The 22,956-nt window shown below is 43.5% G+C and overlaps 1 protein-coding gene across 1 annotated transcript in view; it reads left to right on the forward strand.

Annotated features, from left to right (window-relative positions):
• lrp1bb (low density lipoprotein receptor-related protein 1Bb) overlaps positions 1–22,956 on the forward strand; it is a gene marked incomplete at its 5' end in the record, with an annotated part of 421,412 nt that overhangs the window by 206,539 nt on the left and 191,917 nt on the right. The window contains 7 exons of the mRNA XM_083638437.1: positions 4,381–4,570; positions 7,692–7,814; positions 9,088–9,231; positions 12,717–12,842; positions 14,038–14,154; positions 18,162–18,242; positions 20,774–20,944. Of these exons, the coding sequence (XP_083494563.1) occupies positions 4,381–4,570; positions 7,692–7,814; positions 9,088–9,231; positions 12,717–12,842; positions 14,038–14,154; positions 18,162–18,242; positions 20,774–20,944 (952 nt within the window). The remainder of the gene's footprint in view (positions 1–4,380; positions 4,571–7,691; positions 7,815–9,087; positions 9,232–12,716; positions 12,843–14,037; positions 14,155–18,161; positions 18,243–20,773; positions 20,945–22,956) is intronic.

Here is a 22,956-nt window from a genome sequence, read left to right on the forward strand (position 1 = left end):
CTAATAATAGGCGGAGACTTTAATTGTGCTCTGGATCCCTATCTGGATAAATCCTCACAGCTAAAACCTCGAAGGTCCAAAACAGCAGAATTGCTTAAATCCTTTGCCACAAACACAAACCTGGTGGATATTTGGCGAGTTTTGAATCCTACAGGGCGAGACTATTCTTTCTTTTCTCCAGTTCATAATACATATAGCAGGATCGATTATTTCCTTATAGATGCCAAGACAATATCAAATGTGCAGACTGTGAAATATCATAATATAGTAATCTCAGACCATGCTGCATTGTCTTTCACTATCAATATGACAGATAGCACTAAAAAACATTATAGATGGCGCCTTAATTCCATACTTCTTAAAGATCCCATATTCTGTGCAGATTTAGAAAAACAAATTAAGATATTTTATGAGACCAACCAAGGCCCAGACATATCTCCCTCATTACTATGGGATACTCTTAAAGCAGTCTTGAGAGGGCACATCATCTCTGTGGAAGCTTACAGGAATAAAGTAAATAAAAATAAATTAATTGGTATAGAAGAACAGATTGGCATATTAGATAAAGAAAACATACAGAATCCCTCTAGAGACCTATATCATAAGATATTACTTTTAAAATATGAATATAATAAAATTATAACATCTAGTGTAAACAAATACTTGTTAAATAAGAAACAGGAATTTTTTGAATACGGTGATAAACCACATAAATTGCTTGCAAGACAGATTAAAAAAGCAGAGAGTGATCGTGCTATACACAGTATTAAACACGAGACTGGAAAGACCCTTTACAACCCTGAAGAAATCAATGGCAGGTTTTTACAGTACTATGAAGACTTGTATCGTTCCAGAGCTGATGATAACACCACCACAATGCAAGATTTCCTGAAAAACAGTGATCTCCCAACCTTAAGTCAACAAGATATAGATTATTTAAATGAATCCATTACGGTAGAAGAAATTAAAAAGGCAATCAACGGCTTAAAAAGTGGTAAAGCTCCTGGACCAGACGGATATACGGCAGAGTATTATAAAAAAATGTCACCAATTCTCCTCCCTCACCTTCACCGTCTGCTCTCATGTGCATTGGTGGACGAGGGCTTACCCCAAACAATGTATGAGGCAGTCATAACTGTAATTCCCAAAAAGGGAAAAGACCCCCAAGAAGTGGGCTCATATAGACCCCTATCACTGCTTAATCTAGATAATCGATTGCTAGCTAAAATATTAGCCCTTAGATTAAATAAAGTAATTAGTAAACTCATACACCCAGATCAGACGGGATTCATCCCAAACAGACATTCTTTTTTCAATTTGCGACGTTTATTTAATATCATGTACTCTAAACGCTTCCCAGAGGATGACCTGGTCATTGCCTCCCTTGATGCTGAAAAAGCATTTGATCAAGTTGAATGGAATTACTTATTCTCTGTATTACATAAATTTAAAATAGGAGAAACATTCATCAAATATGTGAAATTACTTTATAAATGCCCCAAAGCTAGAATTATTACAAACCAAACTATATCTTCTGAATTCCCACTTCATAGGGGGACAAAACAAGGCTGCGTTCTTTCTCCCCTCCTGTTCGCTCTAGACATTGAACCATTAGCGGAGTTGATACGATCTGACCCTTTTATCCATGGTTATGACACAGGTATGACACAAAACAGAATTTCTTTGTATGCAGATGACATCTTATTATATATTAAGAAACCTGAGATTAGCATCCCTCGCATTCTGGACCGAATTAAATTTTTTGGCAGTTTTTCTGGCTACCGTATCAATTGGACCAAAAGTGAATTGATGCCTATTAAACTGCAAGACCCAATATTTCTAAATTCATTACCTTTTAAGATAGCTACTAATAAATTTACATATTTAGGCATCCACATTACAAAAGGATACTGTGACTTATATAAAGAAAACTTCCCACCATTTCTTACGAAACTACAGATGTCTCTGAGGTACTGGCAAACCCTCCCTCTCTCCCTTATTGGTAGAGCGAATACAATTAAAATGATCAGCCTCCCTCAAATATTATATCTCTTTCAAAACCTGCCAGTCTATATAACTAAGAATTTCTTTAAAAAATTAGACTCAATAATTAATCCTTTTCTGTGGAACAATAAAAGCCATCGGATTAAAAAGAGTCATCTATGTAAACCTAAATGTGAGGGCGGGCTGGGTTTGCCAGATTTCATTAGATATTATTATGCAGCCAATGCCAGAGTTATTATGTTTTATTTTCACACCATCCAACATTCCCCTACATGGTTGACATTAGAAAGGGAAGACTGTTATCCATATAAACCAGAGACTATCCTTCTGGCCTCATCCAGAGTACAACGTTCTAAGTATAATGATAACCTGTTAATACGTACATCAGATGACATCTGGAAACAGATATGTAAACACAATGATTGGAGTTCATTATATCTATTGATGCCAATAACAGGGAACTCTTTATTCCCCCCATCCATTTCTGATCCAACCTTTAAGACCTGGGAAAGAGCGGGTATTGTGACTATTTCAGATCTGTACGTTGATGATGTTTTCCCCTCATTTCAACAACTTACCCAAAAAATAGGATTGCCTAGACAAGACTTCTTTAGGTATTTGCAGATAAGGGATTATGTTCAGAAATATGTTCCCTCTTATAGGACACTGGCCCATTCTACAATCAGAGAAATAATGAGACGCTCCCCCTATTCCCCTCACCTTATATCAGACTTTTATTTGAATACACGACAGGGTGGAGCTGATACATCCAATATACGGGCACAATGGGAAAGAGAACTGGATGTCCAAATCACAGAAGAACAGTGGAGCCGTAGTCTTGTGCAGATACATAGATGCTCTATAAATGTCAGACATTGCCTTATGCAATTTAAAATTGTACATAGGCTACACTACTCAAGGGTGAAATTGCATAGGTTATTTCCCTCAATCTCACCTACATGTGAGAAATGTGAGACTAACGAGGCCACGCTTGCCCACAGCTTTATACTTTGCCCCAAGATTGAGAATTACTGGATTAATGTTTTTAACACAATCTCTGAAATACTTGCACACCAAGTGAAACCAGACCGACAAACCATTATTTTTAACGTTTCAGAAATGATAGACGGACACTCAACAGCCCATCAACATTTTCTTAATTTTTGTCTTATGTCTGCTAAGAAATGTATACTAAGACTTTGGAAGGGGAAAGAGCTTCCCAATGTAAAAATGTGGCTCGCTGACCTCGTAAACACTCTGGAAGGGGAAAGGATCAGATATCTCAGGTTGGATCAGACAGATAGGTTTGATTTAATATGGCAGCCTCTTATTCAACACCTGCAGGACGCCTCTAATAGAGACTAGTAGACATTATTTTAAGTATTGTCACCTTAGGATATTCTCTTCCACCCCCCCCCCCCTACAGTCTTTCTCCCCCCCAATACACTTTTTCTTTTCCCCTCATTTTCTCTTTGTTTTGTTTTTGATTTTCTTGTGTGTTCCCTGTTTATTTTTTTTTGTTTTTGTTTTTTTGATTAGTTTTTGCTTTGGGGTGTACGATATGTGTATAAAATACAAAAAAACAAGCTTCATGACACTCAAACCTTTATGCCCAAGAATGAATGTATGTGTGGCTAACATGTTAAATTATCTCCAGATACATAAGCAATTTGTTTCTGTTTAAGAAAATATCGCTTTGCTAGCTCTTACTGTCAATGTTTTTTTTGTTTTTGTTTTTGATTTATTGATTGGTATCTGTAAAAGAGAAACAGCAATCACATGCTGGGTTGACACATGGTGAAAAAACAAAGTGTTGTGTGTACATGTGCTTGAACAAATAAACAATAAAAAAAAAAAAAAAAAAAAAAAGCTCTTATCAACTGATTAATCCAGGTGTGGCAGAGCAGCGGTCGGTTGTCGAGAAATAATGACCGGTGAATCTTGTTGATTGACCAATCAGAATCGAGTATTCAAGAGAGCCGTGTTCTAATGCGATGTATGACATGATGTATGTGGTGTAATAGGCTAGGGGTTCTCGTGGGATGGGTTTTTGTTTAAAAGTGCCACGTGTATTTAAATCTGTATTTTGTATGATATACAGAAAACGAATAAAAAAACTTTGAACACAAAAAAAAGAGTGGCCAATCTAACTGAAGGCATTCAGTTGCAGGAATCGTGTCAGTTGTCAGACCTGGGGTTATTGAGCTGGTGGTGGGATTGCTGGTTTGAATAGCCGTAGTCAGTCAGTAGTAGAAGACTGGGGTCTGAGCTAGATCCTTGTTTGAGATGATTGAATATTTTTATTTTCTTGACACTCACTTGTATGGAGCTCTCCAGATCTCTTTGTTGACACTGTATCACTCCTTTTCTTTGCAGGTGGTGTACAACGGCAAAGAGCTGAACCATCCGTTCGGGATCTCCCACTACCGCAACTCCATCTTCTGGACAGAGTATATGAACGCCTCGGTGTTCCAGCTGGACCTGTCCTCTGGCGACGTCACCCTGCTGCGGAGCGAGCGCCCGCCGCTGTTTGGCCTGCGCGTTTACGATGCTCAGAGTCAACAAGGTCCGCCCGCTCGCACTCCCTCCATTTACTCCACTGAAGCGTGGCTCCCAGAAAATACACCTGTTCCGTACTGTTTCGCCACCCGCACATCCACGTCCCCTATACACCTTCCTTTGTCGGAGAGCACTTGAAATGACATACAGTATACTGTATATAATATACTCTATAGTAGATTATATACATATATATAGGTATAGTAATATAGTAAGTATACGCGGCCGATTTTCTCTACACGTCTGTCGGCGTCAAATTCCCATGGTGTAATCCGGCGTGTTGATATGAGCAATGACTTTACAAGCACTTTGCTCCACTTTGCTCTATTACATTAGAGGCATGGGCTGGGTGGGAGGGGGGGGGGGGGCATTCACACAGTTGTGTGGAAAATGAAAGCCCAATAGACGAGCGGATAGCAGGAATTGCATGGTTGGCGGTGGAGAATGTAATATCATAATATAATACCTAATTATCCCGTAATAGACAGGTAAATGCAGTGCGTCCTGTAGACACACACACAAGTCGGATCACAAATGTTGATGATTATTGTCAACCTCTCTCGCTAAGCACAGGGCAAATTGTGTTTTACATAACCAAACGAAGTGGTGTTTTGGATTCATCTGTGGCTGTGCATGTGTTTGCTTCATTATCGACGCGTACTGGTGCTGCGGATTACTGTCTAAGCGGGGAAAGCACCGGGCGCCGGGCTGTGCAGGCTAGTTCACAGCATGTGGCGGGGAATATTCGCCGGCTGTTCATTCCTGCAGCGTTCATGTCACTGAATAGATTAATTGGCTGTCCGGTCCTCTGAGTATTACTGATTGGCTCTCGCAAAACTGAAGGCTTTATCTCATTGGCTCAGGCGCTGCTTTGGGGCTCTACGTTAAATGAAAGTGACAAAGGCTGCCTCATGCCTTAACTTTATATGTGACAGTGTTTTTTCCCCTCGAGAGTGCGTCGGCTTTGTCCGGAAAGACAAATTATTCCTCCAAGAAGGATAAAAATGTCAAATGTCTCTCTCCAACAATGTTCCCAATGATTCATTTGACACATGGTTATAGATGGTGTGGCTTGCCCCTGGCACCTCTCTCTGAGGCAGGGAATGAGTTTTGGTATCAAGGAGATATTTGGCCCTATCTTCGTATGGCGCTATCGTTTGCGCTGCCGTTTGCGCGCCTCTTATTGCTATCTTCCCTGCGTCTTAAGCTATCGTCTGCCTCCGCCATCCAGTTTTGCGCTGGGATCTAAGTGCAGACACAGGTGTAGGCGTGGCCCAGGCGTGTCCGTGGGCCTCTTAGCCTATCATCTGCCTCCCGCAAGTGTCATTTTGCGCTCTGGCGAAGATACCGTCGCTATGTTCAGAAGTTTGGGCGTTGCCCGTGCCAAAATAGGCGTTCCAGCGCAATGTGTTCGAAAAAGGGGCCTTGGGTGCTCTCAATTTTAACACCACCAAATAGCAGGTCTTAGCGCAAAAAAAACACTACGCCAGGCGTACGCCTGAGTGCACACAGTATTCTCCGTGCAGTGCAGGAAATCCTCGCTTGGATACATTACGCACGGCACGATGTCACTCTCTCCAACACCTTGCGCACGCACACACTCTTCCCTCCTCAGAATGCCACGTTGATTTTCAGCTATAGCCTACATTGCAGAAAAAACACACCTTGATTTAAAAATGAGAATTAATTTGTCTGGTTTTATTAGGCTACATAATTCCTGTGGTAAGGAACTTACGCACATCCACTTCTTGGTGCTGAGCCAAACTGTAATACAGAAAATCAAACTAGAAAAAGGGCTCGCGACACAGTTTCTTTTTTGCTCCCGTGGACAACATTTAATTTAGACAGAGACAAACAGTTTCGGTCCGATATGGATCTTCGTCAGTGTCATGTACATAATTCCCGACCATACAGGTCTGTGTTGTAACATTAGATTACTTTAGGTAGGAGAAAGCAAATGTTGATCTTTTCCAACCATTAGGCTACGTTTAATAGCACTGCAATAGCAATAGAGAGAGAGAGAGACAGAGAGAGAGAGAGAGAGACACGGTGCATACTGTCAGCCTATAATGTTACTACCCAGCTCAACTTAACTGCCTCATATCCTAGTAGCCTAATAGCCAGTAACCTAGGCCTAGCTACTGCAAAAGTAAACTGCTGAAAATTCTGGTTTTGTCACGAGTAGCCTACAGCAGAAGTCCCTCGCCATCAAGCAGACAGTGACGGAAGCATGTGTCTTTATGTGCGCCAAGGGGAAAATGATGGACTAAATTGGTGGGATTCAACGTATATATATTAATAGAAACAAATAAAAAATAGCTGATTAATAAAATGTGTGCTGGTGGAACGAAATTCACTTCAAATAGAGCTGCATCACTAAGCGCGGCTCTCAGAACGCTGCGTAATTACGCACGCAGTAGCCCCGCAGCGGAGATGCAGGAGAGAGAGCCCGAAAAGGGATAAGCATACGTCCATAACAGCATGAAAGCTGAAAAACAGTTATGGCAGTAACACACATACATACCGTGCCCACTATTTGAGCCGCGGCAGCATTAATTGCACACTTTTTTTTATGATGTCTCTAATAACGGTTTGTTTTGGTCGGGCTGAGTCGGTCTCGGGCTGAGTTTTATTTGATTTCTATGCATGACAGCCTCACATCTCTCTCTCTCTCTCCCTCTCTCGCTCTCCCCATCTAGGCTATATTTTCTCTCTCTCCCTCTTTCTCTCTCTCACTGTCCCTCTCAGTGAGGATGAAGCTGCTGACGTGACGCTGTGGCTTTTATGGGCACGGTCACACCTACACAATGCTTTTGGGCATAAACACGCCCCTATGGAGCTTTGCGCCGAGATGACGCGAAGAGCAGTGGGCCGACACGCCCACAATTAGGGCTTTGCGCGGTGCTATTCCAGCGCAAAAGGGCGGCGTTGCAAAGATAGGGCCCATTATGTTTTTGCTGAATTCCGACTGATCCTTGAACCGCTCGCAGCTCGCCGCTCACGGGAAGTGTAGACCAAAACAACAAAGCGGAAACCCGCGGCAGTGGAAACCCGCGGCAGTGGAGGTGGGCTGTAGAAAATGTGGCTTAAAGTGAGCAAGATACCTTATTTGGGCTCTGTGTCTCCAGGTGACAACGCGTGCAGGGTGAATTATGGGGGCTGCGGTACCCTCTGCCTCGCCATCCCAGGAGGCAGAGTGTGTGCCTGCGCTGACAACCAGCTTCTGGAGAAGAACAATGTCACCTGTGCAGGTAGGAGGACAGAATGAATCAAACAGAGGCGAGGTGCTCAACACCATCTCGTCCCAGTATACTGTAATCCTGAATTTATCCTACGGGCCAAAGATCACATCGTAATTTTTTCTATTTAGTACACCAGCAATTTATTAGGAGGATAAACCCCTTGAGATGAACCATCTAGTTTTCACGGGGGTCTTTAACACAAATATACAGGAAAAACAACAGTACATAAAACAAAACAACACACTCACACATACACAGAGAAAGCTCTCCCAGGCCGAGCCACTCCCTCACCCAATAATTCCCCTAAGAATGATAAAAAAAAAAAAAAAAAAAGTAAATGTACACATACCCACATAAAGCTATAAACTGTACATGAATGCACCTACCTATCAGAAACAAATTATGTCAATATCTTATCAAAGTATAATCACATGCAACTGCAGGTTGTTTGAAGATAAGTAAGTACTGTAGATGTTACTCATCTAGTCCCGCTTGTTTGAGTTCTGAGTTTAATGTCAGAATTCTGAGATTGTAAAGTCAGAATTCTGACGAAAAAAGTCAGCATGCTGTTGCATGTGGCATCATTGATGATGTCACTGATGATATTACCGATGTACCAAAATTTGAATGTCGGGGGTCCTTAGATTTTTGTGATATATCAAAGTGGGGTCACAAGCTAAAAAAGGCTGAGAAGTGGAACCCCTGTCCTAGTGTCACATGACTTGCTGTAAAGAAGAAACCGTGACCTCATTATCAGCACATTATAAGCACAATTACAGTATAATCGTATACGTAGTCTTATGAGACTATCTATTATAGACACATATTGATGTATACGTTTGTTTATAATGGCTTACAGTATAGAAAATGTTTATTACAACATGGGAAATTCTTTGAATGGATCATCTTATTAAAGCAGGGGGTGGGGGATGGAGCCTATCCCAGCATGCATTGGGTGAAAGGCAGGAAAAAAGCCTGGACACATCACCAGTCATTACACAGGGCACAGGGCATAACACAGGGCATGAAGTCAATAAAGTTTCATAATGCACTGAAATGATGGTTTGATAAATAACGTTAGAACCATATTCTGTAAGCATTCTAAAACATGCCATATACGTTTCTAAACCACTTACAAATCACAATACATTCTTATAGACAATGTCGTAAGACATTAAATACTTATTTTTGTGTGCGTTACAGCTATGCTTAAACATGTACTTCACAGAAAGTGTGAGTATACTTTGTTGTGTTGTTGGTCTCACCTCTGGTTCCTTCCCAGAAGCCTCCACTGGAGGCGTGGAGCCACAGCGGTGCAGAAGCGATGAATTCCAGTGCCATAATCACCGCTGCATACGGGCCTCCTGGAAGTGTGACGGCGACGATGACTGCCTGGATGGAAGTGACGAGGAGGCCCACAGCTGCTGTGCGTACCTTAAAATTGCATGCAAACATACACCAGGCTAATATATACGCTAATAATAATAAAAACAAAACAAGAAATATCAAGTTTTTTCCCCCTGATTTCTGCCGTTTCTCCCCAATTGTACTTGGCCAATTCCCCCTGCTTTCCCGGTCATTGTTGCACCCCCTCTGCCGATCTGGGGAGAGCCGTAGACTAGCACATGCTTCCTCCAATACATTTATTTATTTGTTTATTTGGACGGGACAGTGCAAAATTAATGAACACAGAAACCATAGAACAGATACTAAAACCTGGAACATAGTAAAAGTGTAAAAATTGCCGGATTTAGCACGAGGCTAATTTCCATCCGTTGTCCCCATAAAACATAAAACACAATAAACATAAAATGTAAAACATAATAAAACATACATAAAACATAGGTGGTAGCAGCAGTACACACATGTGCAGTCGCCAGCCGCTTCTTTTCACCTGACAGCGAGGAGTTTCACTGGCAGGACGTAGCGCGTGGGAGGATCACACTGTTCTCCCCAGTTGTCCTCTCCTCGACAACAGTATGCCCCGACTGACCAGAGAAGGCACTATTGCAGCGACCAGGACACATACCCTTAATCCTTCCCACCTGCAGACACAGCCAATTGGGCCTGTATGGACGCCCGACCAAGCCGGAGGTAACACAGTGGCTCGAACCTGTGACCCTCATTTTGGGAGGCAGGGAATCTAACGCTGCACTACCCGGAAGCCCACGCTAATGATAATATTAGGTGGATTCTCACTCACCATCAGTTTTTGTGCCTAAATGTCAGTGTTCTCAGTCAGGGGTCCCTCCTCGCCTGCCATCTCCCCCTTTCCTTCGTTTGAAACGATTTTGCCCTCAAACGAATCAATAATATGAACACTATGTTAGACGCTTGCATGCTGACAAATTTTTATGAAGAAAAATACTATAATGTGATCCTCTGCCAAAATGATCAAAATTGAAAAATCAATGATCTGCTCTGCTGAGATATCATATACTTTAACGATCCTCTAACTAGGTTTGTTTTATTGACTATGACTGCTTCTTTGGATTCAGGGCAACATTTGACTATGAAAAAAGGAGAATGTGATTAAGGGCATGATTAAGGGAATGTGTATAAAGGGAATTTCAGCTTTGAAATGAGCGATATTCCAAATGCCCTGCAACAATTTGGTCTGTGTTTGTTAAAAGTATCTTATTATTAATCTCCCACAGCCATAAACCAGACAGTAGCCCACTCTCTATCTCTGTCTGTCGGTCCTCAACTAAAAAAAAAAAAAAAAGATTGAAAAGTTGAAAATGATTAATTTGGCTACAAAACCTGTCTGCTGTACTTGATTTGTCGGTTGTGTTTGGCATTGGAAAAAGTTTAATTTATTCTGCACATAATGCACTATAGTGCATTGAGAGTTGCAATTAATGAATTTGCTCTGAGTTATTGAGAGTTAATTAATTTGAATTGACCTCTGAGTGTTGTCAACCGGATGTTTTTGATGCTGTCGAAGTTAAATGATATGATGCAGAAGAAAACGAGCATGGGCTCAAAGTTCCAGTGAAGTATACTGTTGGGAAAAAAAACGCTTTCCAAGTTATTAAGTTGTTTTTCTCAAGGAGAGTGAAAATGGGCTTTATAGCAATTCAAATCAAAGCACAGCACGAAAACCAAATGTCAAATATACTTAAGACCACTGTGAAATCATCATGAGATAATTCATTCAGACCAAGTTATGGACAAAGCAGCAAGGAGAATTATGGCTGAGATGGCCCTCTAAATGTTATTCGCCTTTATGCTTCCTAATAAGGCTTGGCGGCCTGTCAATGAGAGATTAGTTGAGCTGTGGACTCAGCAGAGATGGAATCCCGCTAAGGACAATCTGTGAGCACAAGAGACTTTATTTTCTCCCTTAAGGAATGGGGGGGGGGAATCGTCTTAGAGAACAACTGACAAAGCTTCAGTTGCAACGACCAAGGCTACCGCAGCCAGAACACATTGTTTTGTAAAATCTTTGTGAAATATTCTCCAAGTGTAGCTGAATTGTTTCATTCCTCTGTGTTATTTTTATGCCTCCGCCGGCGAAGCCAGGCCGAAGGCATTATGGATCCGGGTTGTCCGTCCGTCCGTACGTACGTACGTACGTACGGCCGGCCGTCCGTACGGATGTCCGTCCGTACGGATGTTTGTTAACGCCATATCTGAGGAACGCCTTGACGGAATTTCATCAGATTCGCCTTAAACATTCACTTAGGCTCAAGGATGATCTGATTAGATTTTGGTGGTCAAAGGTCAAAGGTCAAGGTCACTGTGACCTCTCGAACGCCATTTTCAAGCTTGTTAACGCGATATCTGAGGAACGCCTGGACGGAATTTCATCAGATTCGCCTTAAACATTCACTTAGGCTCAAGGATGATCTGATTAGATTTTGGTGGTCAAAGGTCAAAGGTCAAGTTCACTGTGACCTCTCGAACGCCATTTTCAAGCTTGTTAACGCGATATCTGAGGAACGCCTGGACGGAATTTCATCAGATTCGCCTTAAACATTCACTTAGGCTCAAGGATGATCTGATTAGATTTTGGTGGTCAAAGGTCAAAGGTCAAGGTCACTGTGACCTCTCGAACGCCATTTTCAAGCTTGTTAACGCGATATCTGAGGAACGCCTGGACGGAATTTCATCAGATTCGCCTTAAACATTCACTTAGGCTCAAGGATGATCTGATTAGATTTTGGTGGTCAAAGGTCAAAGGTCAAGTTCACTGTGACCTCTCGAACGCCATTTTCAAGCTTGTTAACGCGATATCTGAGGAACGCCTGGACGGAATTTCATCAGATTCGCCTTAAACATTCACTTAGGCTCAAGGATGATCTGATTAGATTTTGGTGGTCAAAGGTCAAAGGTCAAGGTCACTGTGACCTCTCGAACGCCATTTTCAAGCTTGTTAACGCGATATCTGAGGAACGCCTGGACGGAATTTCATCAGATTCGCCTTAAACATTCACTTAGGCTCAAGGATGATCTGATTAGATTTTGGTGGTCAAAGGTCAAGGTCACTGTGACCTCTCGAACACCATTTTCAAGCTTGTTAACGCCATATCTGAGGAACGCCTGGACGGAATTTCATCAGATTCGCCTTATACATTCACTTAGGCTCAAGGATGAACTGATTCCATTTTGGTTATCAAAGGTCAAAGGTCAAGGTCACAGTGACCTAACAAATGCCATTTTCAAGCTCGGTAACGCCATATCTCAGTAACACATTGACTAAATTTCTTCACATTTGGCTCAAATATCCAATTCTGCACAGAAACGCCTTGATGCAATTTCTTCCAATTTGGCTCCAACATCCACTTGGACTCAAGAATGAACTAATGGCGGAGGCATAAGTCCGCCTTGCGGTCGTTCTAGTTTATTCATGCACCATGGAAGAACGGCAAGGTTACAACAGATGTTTCGTTCCTCTTCCCCCCCCAGACAACCATAGCTGCCCCATTGACCAGTTCAAGTGCAACAACAATCGCTGCATTCCCAAGAGATGGCTTTGCGATGGGACAAATGACTGTGGTAACAACGAGGATGAGGCCAACGTTACATGCTCAGGTACGTGCTGTGCCAGCTCTATCTTGCCTGCCTTTGGCTGCAGTTCAATCATTCCGATAATTATCCTTAATTGCATTAATCCATTTGGATTCATTGAAACTGGGGGGGGGGGGGGGGGGGGGGTCTAAATTGCAATATGAACTTTTCCAATTTCCAAGCACAGAGGCTGCAATGAATTGCTTATGAGAGGAGGGTGGGTTTTCTAGGTGTTTTAGAGTTCCAGGTGATCTTTGGTCACCGTCCATCCATCAAGTGCAATATTGGTAAAAACATTTCATCATACTCAAACTCAGTAAATCCTGCACACTGACTTAACTGTCAACTGTATCGTTCAGCCTTATAGTTTAAACTTGACACATTGATTCTTGACCAGTATTCAGTACCTAGAGTAGAGTACAGCTTTCACCTTATGATTATATCATTGCATATTCATACAGCACATGATCACATTCAGCAGCAATGGCTGTTGTGATGACTGATGCAGCTTAGTATCTCGCTGTAACTGAGTTAGCAGTGCGTTTCCACCATGCTTACTGTGCACAATAAGCTCTACACAATAAGCTGGAAATCATTTCCTCTTGTATGGTCTTTTGTGAAACTGATCCCACGTCGGATGGGCTTGACAGATCAAAGTCTTAAACAGAGGTGTCCCGTGTTATCAGGCAGTCATCTCCCGTTATGTCTCGCGGCTCCGGAGAAGCTTGGGCTGATACAGTGCGATCAATCTCATCGTGTGAAGGCGCTCCCTAGCATCAAAGAGGTTTAGCACCTACAAGGGCGAACTGTGTGTCAGAATCACTTACAGTATATCACGTTGCCTCCCCGTGTTACTGTAGCATGTTGGCACCGGTGCCTCTCAGGAGCTTTTAGCCTTAGAGGTTCAATCAATGGGCATTAGCCAGAGGATGATAAATGTTGCCTTGTCGTCAGATTGACATGCATATTACACGCCAGCCAAAGATCAGTTGTGCGCCGTCCAAGCGTGTCCGCCACGGCCGCGCGGACGCGTAACTGAGGACCCGTCAAGCGGCTGCAAATCTCCCCCACAGCCTTCAGACCTTTCCGCGTGGTGATTGAGTGATAACCTAAGAGTTGGCGCCGGGCAGACATTGACATCTCCGGTGATGTAGTGATCGTTAGGGAGGTGTTGCTGCATGTCACGTCTTGACGTACGCTCGTGTTTGGACCGTTTCAGCCCGGCCCTGCCAGGCGAGCCAGTTCTCCTGCCAGAACGGACGCTGCATACCGCGGGCCTGGAGCTGCGACCGCGACGACGACTGCGGGGACATGTCCGACGAGATGGCATCATGCGGTGAGTCGCACGGCTGTCTGCGCCGGTCATCACATTGTAACCCATCTCAAGCAAAATCCTTAGTAGGTAGTTTACATCTCACAGACAACATTGTCACATCTCAGTGCAGTGCATACTTAAATATCCAGTAAGTAAGGATTTGACCTTCCCACAGCACAAAATGACCTTTATACTGTATCTGTGGGTTGTTGTTCAGTACCAATGACTCAAGAATTTCTTACCCTGGTGCTGAGAACTCAATTACTGTTTTGGAACAGACACTCCCAATGTGAATCTGTGTCCACCCGCTATGCTGACCACCCGCAATGCCGACCTTAGGTTTAGGCGTGGGGGGTGGGAGAGGTTAGGGTTAGGGTCTGCGGGAGGTTAGGTTTAGGCGTGGGGGGATGTTAGGTTTAGGCGTGGGGGCTGGGAGAGCTTAGCTCCAGCCGGTCCACCGACACTCTGCACGCCGCCTCGCTCAGCTGGTTCTGCTTGTGGGCTATCGCCGTTGCGGCCTGTCGGCACTGCGGCCTGTCGGCACATAGACGCGGCACCGCCATTATGCACTATATATATAAGTAGGCAACTGCTGTGACAAAATGACTGCATACAATCAAAATAACTTCTGGTACATTTGAAAGAATTGTGGGGTGAGATAACATCTTTGCACTTTTACAGATTCCATAAAAAGCTATTTTTTTCTTTTTCTTTTCTTTTTGTAATAATGAAACAACTGGTATAGGATATCCTTAAGATAAAGTTCAATATAGCCTCAGTGTTTGATACACTACTTGTCAAGCATGCAGTACTTTGGGGGGGGGGGGGGGGATGCCACTGGCAGCTATTTATCATTTTAGCGAGTTCTTGAATATTTCGCTAGTCTCTTTCACATGCATTACTTTGTTCAGCTGAGAGAGTTTTAGGAGTTGAATTATTGATGCTGTGTTCTTTGGACCAGGAGCTCTCACTGATGGCATCAGCTTAGAAGGCTGGTGCCAAGTAAAGTGTGCACTGTTGTAGTTCACTGCTGTTCAATGCCGCCTCGCTCTCAGCGGTATTATACAATCCATCAGCTTCAATGAGACAAAGTTATTGTCCGCGCCCTGGATTCATCTAGGAAGAAAAAACAAATTAGAAAATACATGGCTGCCCATGATAGCCCCCGAGCTTGTTATTTAAACCTTTTCTTAATGCAAGGTTTAATTAAGACAGGTTAAGGCTGTAAAAATATGTTTTCAGTGATGTGAAGTAGATGAATTACCAGAATGCATTTAAACGATGGGGGTAAAAGTGATTCAAGTTTAATCACGGTTTGTATTAAAGCAGTCAAAGTGCAGTGTGTGATGTTCGCCAAACACTGCTCAGTGCTGCATGGCCTCAGCCATCCTTTGTGTGTCCTAAGCTGCTTCAACACGCAGCCACAAACAGCCAGGGTGTCAGCAGTAATTAAAGTTCATGCTCGGCTTCATTCAATCATAATCAAGCTGCGCAGCAAAACATATTCACTCCCATACTGTTGTCTGGGCTTCCTCAGGCATCACTTTCTCTGTTGGAGCTCCACTGTGCGGCTCTGGCAGCTCACTTAGCTCCAATGTGGGTTTTGGAACACCTGAAGCTCAGTGGTGGCCGCCTTGGAGATTGATGCTAATTTGGATTTTGTTTGTCAGTAGTTTAGTAGTTGTCATACAGTGTCTCATATTGGGCTCTCTGTTTACTTGAAGCTGCCATTATTTATGGGTGCCGGTGCCTCACTTTTAGCCAGGCTCTCTGTTTACTTGAAACCTGCATTATTTATGGATGCTGGTGCTTCATTTTTAATGAATGTTAAATTCCGACCAGACGTTCCCTGTCAGTGAGACATATCACATTTGAGGGGGGATCTGGAAGACACTTGTCTGATAAAGATACAATAATGTCTTCTCCCCCTAGTGCCTAAGTTGTCCCACGCAGCGGGGATCCCAACAAATCAATTCCAATGTAGACTCGCATTTCAAACTGGAGTCAATAAAGCTCCAGGCCTCCAGTGAGAATATTTGAAAAATGTATGTGGCCAAATCGAAAGCTTTGGCGGTACAGTACAGTGTGTGATGGGAATGGAAATGCCAATGCTGCCAATCAGAACAGTGCAATGGACTCGACATTCCTTTGCCTGCTGCAGCAGTTATAGGGAATGTCGATCGCCATAATGTCTCCATCAACTAGTTCATGGAGTCTCCTTGACCGCAGTGGTGGATGTGGGCAGATGTTGGCTGACTGCGGAGGTGGTAATTTGTTTTCAGTGGCTCGCATGGTGACTGTCACTGCGCGGCGACTGCATGTCAACCCAAGGGCTTGTCTTGGGATTTTCCTCAATCCGCTAGGCTAAGGCGATAAACTGCCAACAGGCACATCGTTTGTGTTGTGTCAGTGGGGCCGGCTGCTGCTGCCATTAATTAAAGTGTTTAGGCAGTCAGGCGTTCAGTCAATTACATTATTCAGATTAACCCCTCAGAAAAACATCTACACATGCTTCTTCTCGCCTGCTTTGATCTGGCGATCAGTTGTTTTTTTGGTTCTGGTTCTGAGAGCGAAACTTGTTACATGTAGTTACTTGTAGATCAGACTAAATTGGAAATCTGTTATGTCTGATCCTGTGATTGGAGGCATTGTTCATAAGGAGAGACTTGAAAAGTGGCACGCCCTATTGTAAGCAGGACAAGCCAGCACTAAGCTCATTTTAAAACACACTGTAAGGCATTATCCAAAAGGGACAATTTCAGATTTCACATCTTCCATAGAGGGCCGACTATAACAGCAAATCTGACAAGCATATCTAAAGATTTGCTACAATCATGAGTAGGATTCATATTGCAGATCATCATTTTAGTTGGTTGCAACAAAATGACGATAAGCACACACTGTCATATTGTGAGAGTGACTATCGTATTTATGAATGAAAGTGAATGTCATTGTGTTTTATAATGTGTGAGAGCAGAGTGACTACACTGTGTATGTACGGGCAAAGGGGGTCACTCCACACCTCCTATCTCACCGTGGCTGTAATAACGTCTGTCACCATACAGTAGCAACATTTTATGCTTCAAACCGATGTGGCTGTTGCAGTATTACATTTAAATTTATTTAAATTGAATTTAAATTAAATTAAATGTTTAAATTCTCTTGGCAATGCTAATAACCAGAATATATCATCTATCTCCTTATAAACCTGTTGCTCCCAGACTGCAGAAACAAACCCATTAAACCCCATTTGTATTGTTTATCTCTTTGCCCCCCCCCCCCCCCCCCCCCCCGTACACACACACACACACACACACACACACTATTGTCTGTAAAACACTTTGTAAAAGTGCTATACAAACCAAGTTCCTAATTGATGCTGTGCTAGTGAGCAACACGTTATTAACGGAGAGGAGGAATTTAACCTCTGACAGCATCACACTGAGAAGAAACTAATAAGACTCCTGCTGCTGCTGCTTGTTTCAGACGGCCTCTCGGAGATTAAACTTTCTCCTAATTAAAAGCACATTCCCTCATTACGATTGTCAATTACAATAGAGTTGGCTTCAGTTTCTGATGAAGTTCCATTCATTAGATTACAGCTCAGGGCAATGACACACATGGAAGTGCTACTGTATAGGGCCTGTGTATCTGTGAGACAGTTGGTTTTCACTTTGTAAAGCCACACGTGTGCTGGCTTTGATGTAATGACTTAAGTGTAACGTCACAGTTGTAAGAGTGAATTGAGGACATTGGCAAATCATAATTGTAATCATAATTTTGTTGTTGTTGATCATTTCTAGTATCGTGGATATGATTATAGTTTTCAATCTGGACTGGAGAATTCAAATTTATTTTTTTATTTTTCTTTTTTACAGTAATAACATAACCCATACAAAACAAGATAGGGAAGGATTCAAATTGACTGTCACATTTGGCAGATTCATTCCAAAACTATTACAAATGGAGACAGCCTAATTTTTATGTTTGATTTGAATTGCCCTCGACGTTTATGCAAACTTTTTCAGCCTTCCCAACCTGCGAGCCCCTCACCCAGTTCAGCTGCTCCAATGGACGCTGCATCAGTGTGAAGTGGCACTGTGACTCAGGTAAAGACCCCGTAAACTTAAAGTACTCTGCAGACTGTGACTCAGGTAAAGACCCCGTAAACTTACAGTACTCTGCAGACTGTGACTCAGGTAAAGACCCCGCAAACTTAAAGTACTCTGCAGACTGTGACTCAGGTAAAGACCCCGTAAACTTAAAGTACTCTGCAGACTGTGACTCAGGTAAAGACCCCGTAAACTTAAAGTACTCTGCAGACTGTGACTCAGGTAAAGACCCCGTAAACTTACAGTACTCTGCAGACTGTGACTCAGGTAAAGACCCCGCAAACTTACAGTACTCTGCAGACTGTGACTCAGGTAAAGACCCCGCAAACTTACAGTACTCTGCAGACTGTGACTCAGGTAAAGACCCCGCAAACTTACAGTACTCTGCAGACTGTGACTCAGGTAAAGACCCCGTAAACTTACAGTACTCTGCAGACTTTGACTCAGGTAAAGACCCCAAAAACTTACAGTACTCTCCAGACTGTGACTCAGGTAAAGACCACGTAAACTTACAGTACTCTGCAGACTGTGACTCAGGTAAAGACCACGTAAACTTACAGTACTCTGCAGACTGTGACTCAGGTAAAGACCACGTAAACTTACAGTACTCTGCAGACTGTGACTCAGGTAAAGACCCCGCAAACTTACAGTACTCCGCAGACTGTGACTCAGGTAAAGACCCCGTAAACTTACAGTACTCTGCAGACTGTGACTCAGGTAAAGACCCCAAAAACTTACAGTACTCTGCAGACTGTGACTCAGGTAAATATCCCGCAAACTAACAGTACTCTGCAGACTGTGACTCAGGTAAAGACCACGTAAACTTACAGTACTCTGCAGACTGTGACTCAGGTAAAGACCCCGTAAACTTACAGTACTCTGCAGACTGTGACTCAGGTAAAGACCCCGTAAACTTACAGTACTCTGCAGACTGTGACTCAGGTAAAGAGCCCGTAAACTTACAGTACTCTGCAGACTGTGATTCAGGTAAAGACCCCGTAAACTTACAGTACTCTGCAGACTGTGACTCAGGTAAATATCCCGCAAACTTACAGTACTCTGCAGACTGTGACTCAGGTAAAGACCCCATAAACTTACAGTACTCTGCAGACTTTGACTCAGGTAAAGACCCCAAAAACTTACAGTACTCTCCAGACTGTGACTCAGGTAGAGACCACGTAAACTTACAGTACTCTGCAGACTGTGACTCAGGTAAAGACCACGTAAACTTACAGTACTCTGCAGACTGTGACTCAGGTAAAGACCACGTAAACTTACAGTACTCTGCAGACTGTGACTCAGGTAAAGACCCCGTAAACTTACAGTACTCTGCAGACTGTGACTCAGGTAAAGACCCCGTAAACTTACAGTACTCTGCAGACTGTGACTCAGGTAAAGACCCCCAAAACTTACAGTACTCTGCAGACTGTGACTCAGGTAAATATCCCGCAAACTAACAGTACTCTGCAGACTGTGACTCAGGTAAAGACCACGTAAACTTACAGTACTCTGCAGACTGTGACTCAGGTAAAGACCCCGTAAACCTACAGTACTCTGCAGACTGTGACTCAGGTAAAGACCCCGTAAACTTACAGTACTCTGCAGACTGTGACTCAGGTAAATATCCCGCAAACTTACAGTACTCTGCAGACTGTGACTCAGGTAAAGACCCCGAAAACTTACAGTACTCTGCAGGCTGTGACTCAGGTAAAGAGCCCGCAAACTTACAGTACTCTGCAGACTGTGATTCAGGTAAATATCCCGCAAACTAACAGTACTCTGCAGACTGTGACTCAGGTAAAGACCCCGCAAACTTACAGTACTCTGCAGACTGTGATTCAGGTAAATATCCCGCAAACTAACAGTACTCTGCAGACTGTGACTCAGGTAAAGACCCTGCAAACTGCAGACAAATCGCACACACAGAGTGAGAGATACAGTATGTCCACTGTACCATTGGGAGTGTGTCTATGTTCCCTCAGCCGTATGTTCCCTTTGATCAGTACCTAATATTTATTTTCCCAGGATGGTGAAGGCATGACCCACCCTGATTGGCTTACCCTGATATTTTCCCCTAACCATAACCGATCATCAGTCCTCATGATTAAACCTAACCAATCATCACTCCACATGCCTAAACCTAAACAATCATCACTCCCCATGCCTAATCTTAACCAATCATCAATCCCCATGCCTAACTTTAACCAATCAGAGGCAGAGTAGGGCAGGTCATGCCATCGCTATCCTTGGAAAATACATTTTGTGTACCTAACCCTAATCCCTAACCCCGATGCTGAGAGAGCATAGGGCTGAGGGAACACAGGGCCTAATTTGGAAGCGGTGAGGGGGTTCATTAGGGTACATAATGGCTAAGGGAACATGCTGTAGGGCCTAGGGAACGTAGCGCTGAGGGACAATGGCTGAGAGAACATAGGGCCTAGGGAACATAGAGCTGAGGGAACATAGGGCTGAGGGAACATAGTGTAGGCCTAGGGAACATAGGGCTCAGCCATGACATTTCTGTGCAGATGACGACTGTGGCGACGGCAGCGACGAGGTGGGCTGTGTCCACTCCTGCTCCAACACCCAGTTCCAGTGCTCCAGCGGGCGCTGCATCCCCGACCACTGGGCCTGCGATGGAGACGACGACTGTGGAGACTTCAGTGACGAGAACACAACCTGCGGTGGCTCCTCAGCCTGTAAGAGCACACGCACGCACCTTTTCCTATACTAAACCATGAGTCAGCAAAAACCTGTGGAGGCTCCTCAGCCTGTAAGAGCACACGCACGCACCTTTTCCTATGCTAAACCATGAGTCAGCAAAAACCTGTGGAGGCTCCTCAGCCTGTAAGAGCACACGCACGCACCTTTTCCTATGCTAAACCATGATTCAGCAAAGACCTGTGGAGACTCCTCAGCCTGTAAGAGCACACGCGCGCACCTTTTTCTATGCTAAACCATGAGACAGCAAAGACCTGTGGAGGCTCCTCAGCTTGTAAGAGCACATGTTATACACCTTTTCCTATGCTAAACCATGAGTCAGCAAAGACCTGCGGAGGCTCCTCAGCATGTAAGAGCACATGTGACGCACACACCTTTTCAAATGCTAAATCATGAGTCAGCAAAGACCTGTGGAGGCTCCTCAGCCTGTAAGAGCACATGTGACACACGCACCTTTTAAAATGCTGAACCATGAGTCAGAAAAGCAGCAGGTGGGCTCCAATATTGCCTCATTGGACTGAGAGAAACACATCCATCTGGCATAAGATGACTCTTATTCACTCATTTTTTAAATAAAAATTGTTTGCAAAAAATAAGATAGGGAAATGATAATTTGCTCATTATAGATTCAGTCAAGCTTGTTTTGGGTTGAGCTTGTTTTCCTTGATAGATGTGTCTCGCAGCAGGCGGCTGGAAGTTCAGCTACATCAGAAGGGTGTTGTTACAGTATCAGGGTGTTATATATGTAGCATTTACTGCGCTACTAATTCGATTTGCAATTCAAACCGATATTAAAATTCAGATGTTGCAATTACGAGTTTAATGTATCCATTACTCAGCCTGGGTCCAATGACTTCAAGCGCTCACGTGCGACCAATCTTATCTAGTCTCCGTTCATGGGAGAGCTACCACCAATAGTCAAATCTTTTAATCTGCTGTAATTACCTCAGAAAGAGGAAACTCACAGCTCACTAGCTTGTCCCTAGAATGTGGAGACTATTCGTCATATCACTTCCTTATGTGAACTACAGCCTCCTCCACTCCCCCACGTCTGCTCTGAGAACCAGCCTCTGTTAGTTTGGCCTCGGCTGCTCGGAAAATACTTTCTGGTGTTCGATTTTTTTGAATTCAGCCAGTAATTCCGCGATGCAAAGGCATTTTTTCAGCGGCTTAGTGTGAGTGTTTTGACTGGTTTGATCAGCTGAACACTCCATCAGATTCAGAGCATTGTCGTTAAAAATGAATGCTGTTATCATGCTTAATGTGTAATGAATTTGTGTTGCTGTAAACTGTTGTACACAAAGCTCCTGGGACACATTGTGATTAAACTGCTTAAGCGTGCTTACTGCTTACTGACCAAATGTGTGATGTTCTTTCTGGCAAAAGTTATAACTATGCCAATGATGGACTTCCGGGATGCAGGCGTAGGGAGCGGACGCACCTCTGGGCGCTCTCGCACTATTATTCCCATTTATATAATTTTACACCTGTAAACTGCCTGTTACTACATGGTTCAGACGTGTTATGTCTCTAGAACGTTGTTGGCCTGCTTCGTTTGAAAAAATGTCCAAAATACTGGCCGCCAAACCCATTACAAGAAGCACGGAGAGAAGAATGGCGGAGAAAGATGGCAGTGTCCATGAGGAGCAAGTTAACGAAGCTGCAGCTAATGCTAATGCTAGCAGCGGGCTCAGCGACCTCGACCCAGCTATATCCAAGGCTTTCCTAACGATGACTGAACACATCACGAAAGTGATTGACGATAAGTTGAGCCCACTGCTGCAGACAGTGCAGGCAAACGTGGTTGCGCTGCAAGAAGCTGAAAAACGTTTGGATGAGGTCGAGGGCCGTGTTAACGTGGTCGAAAATGTTGCCTCCTCCACCGATACACGAGTGGATGATCTGGAGAAACAGGTGCTTATGTTAACAGAACGTCTGGATGGTTTGGAGGATAGGAGCAGACGAGAAAATCTGCGGATATATGGAGTTC

The sequence above is a fragment of the Poromitra crassiceps genome (genome assembly GCF_964638095.1).
Source record: "Poromitra crassiceps genome assembly, chromosome: 6".
Classification (NCBI taxonomy): domain Eukaryota; kingdom Metazoa; phylum Chordata; class Actinopteri; order Beryciformes; family Melamphaidae; genus Poromitra; species Poromitra crassiceps.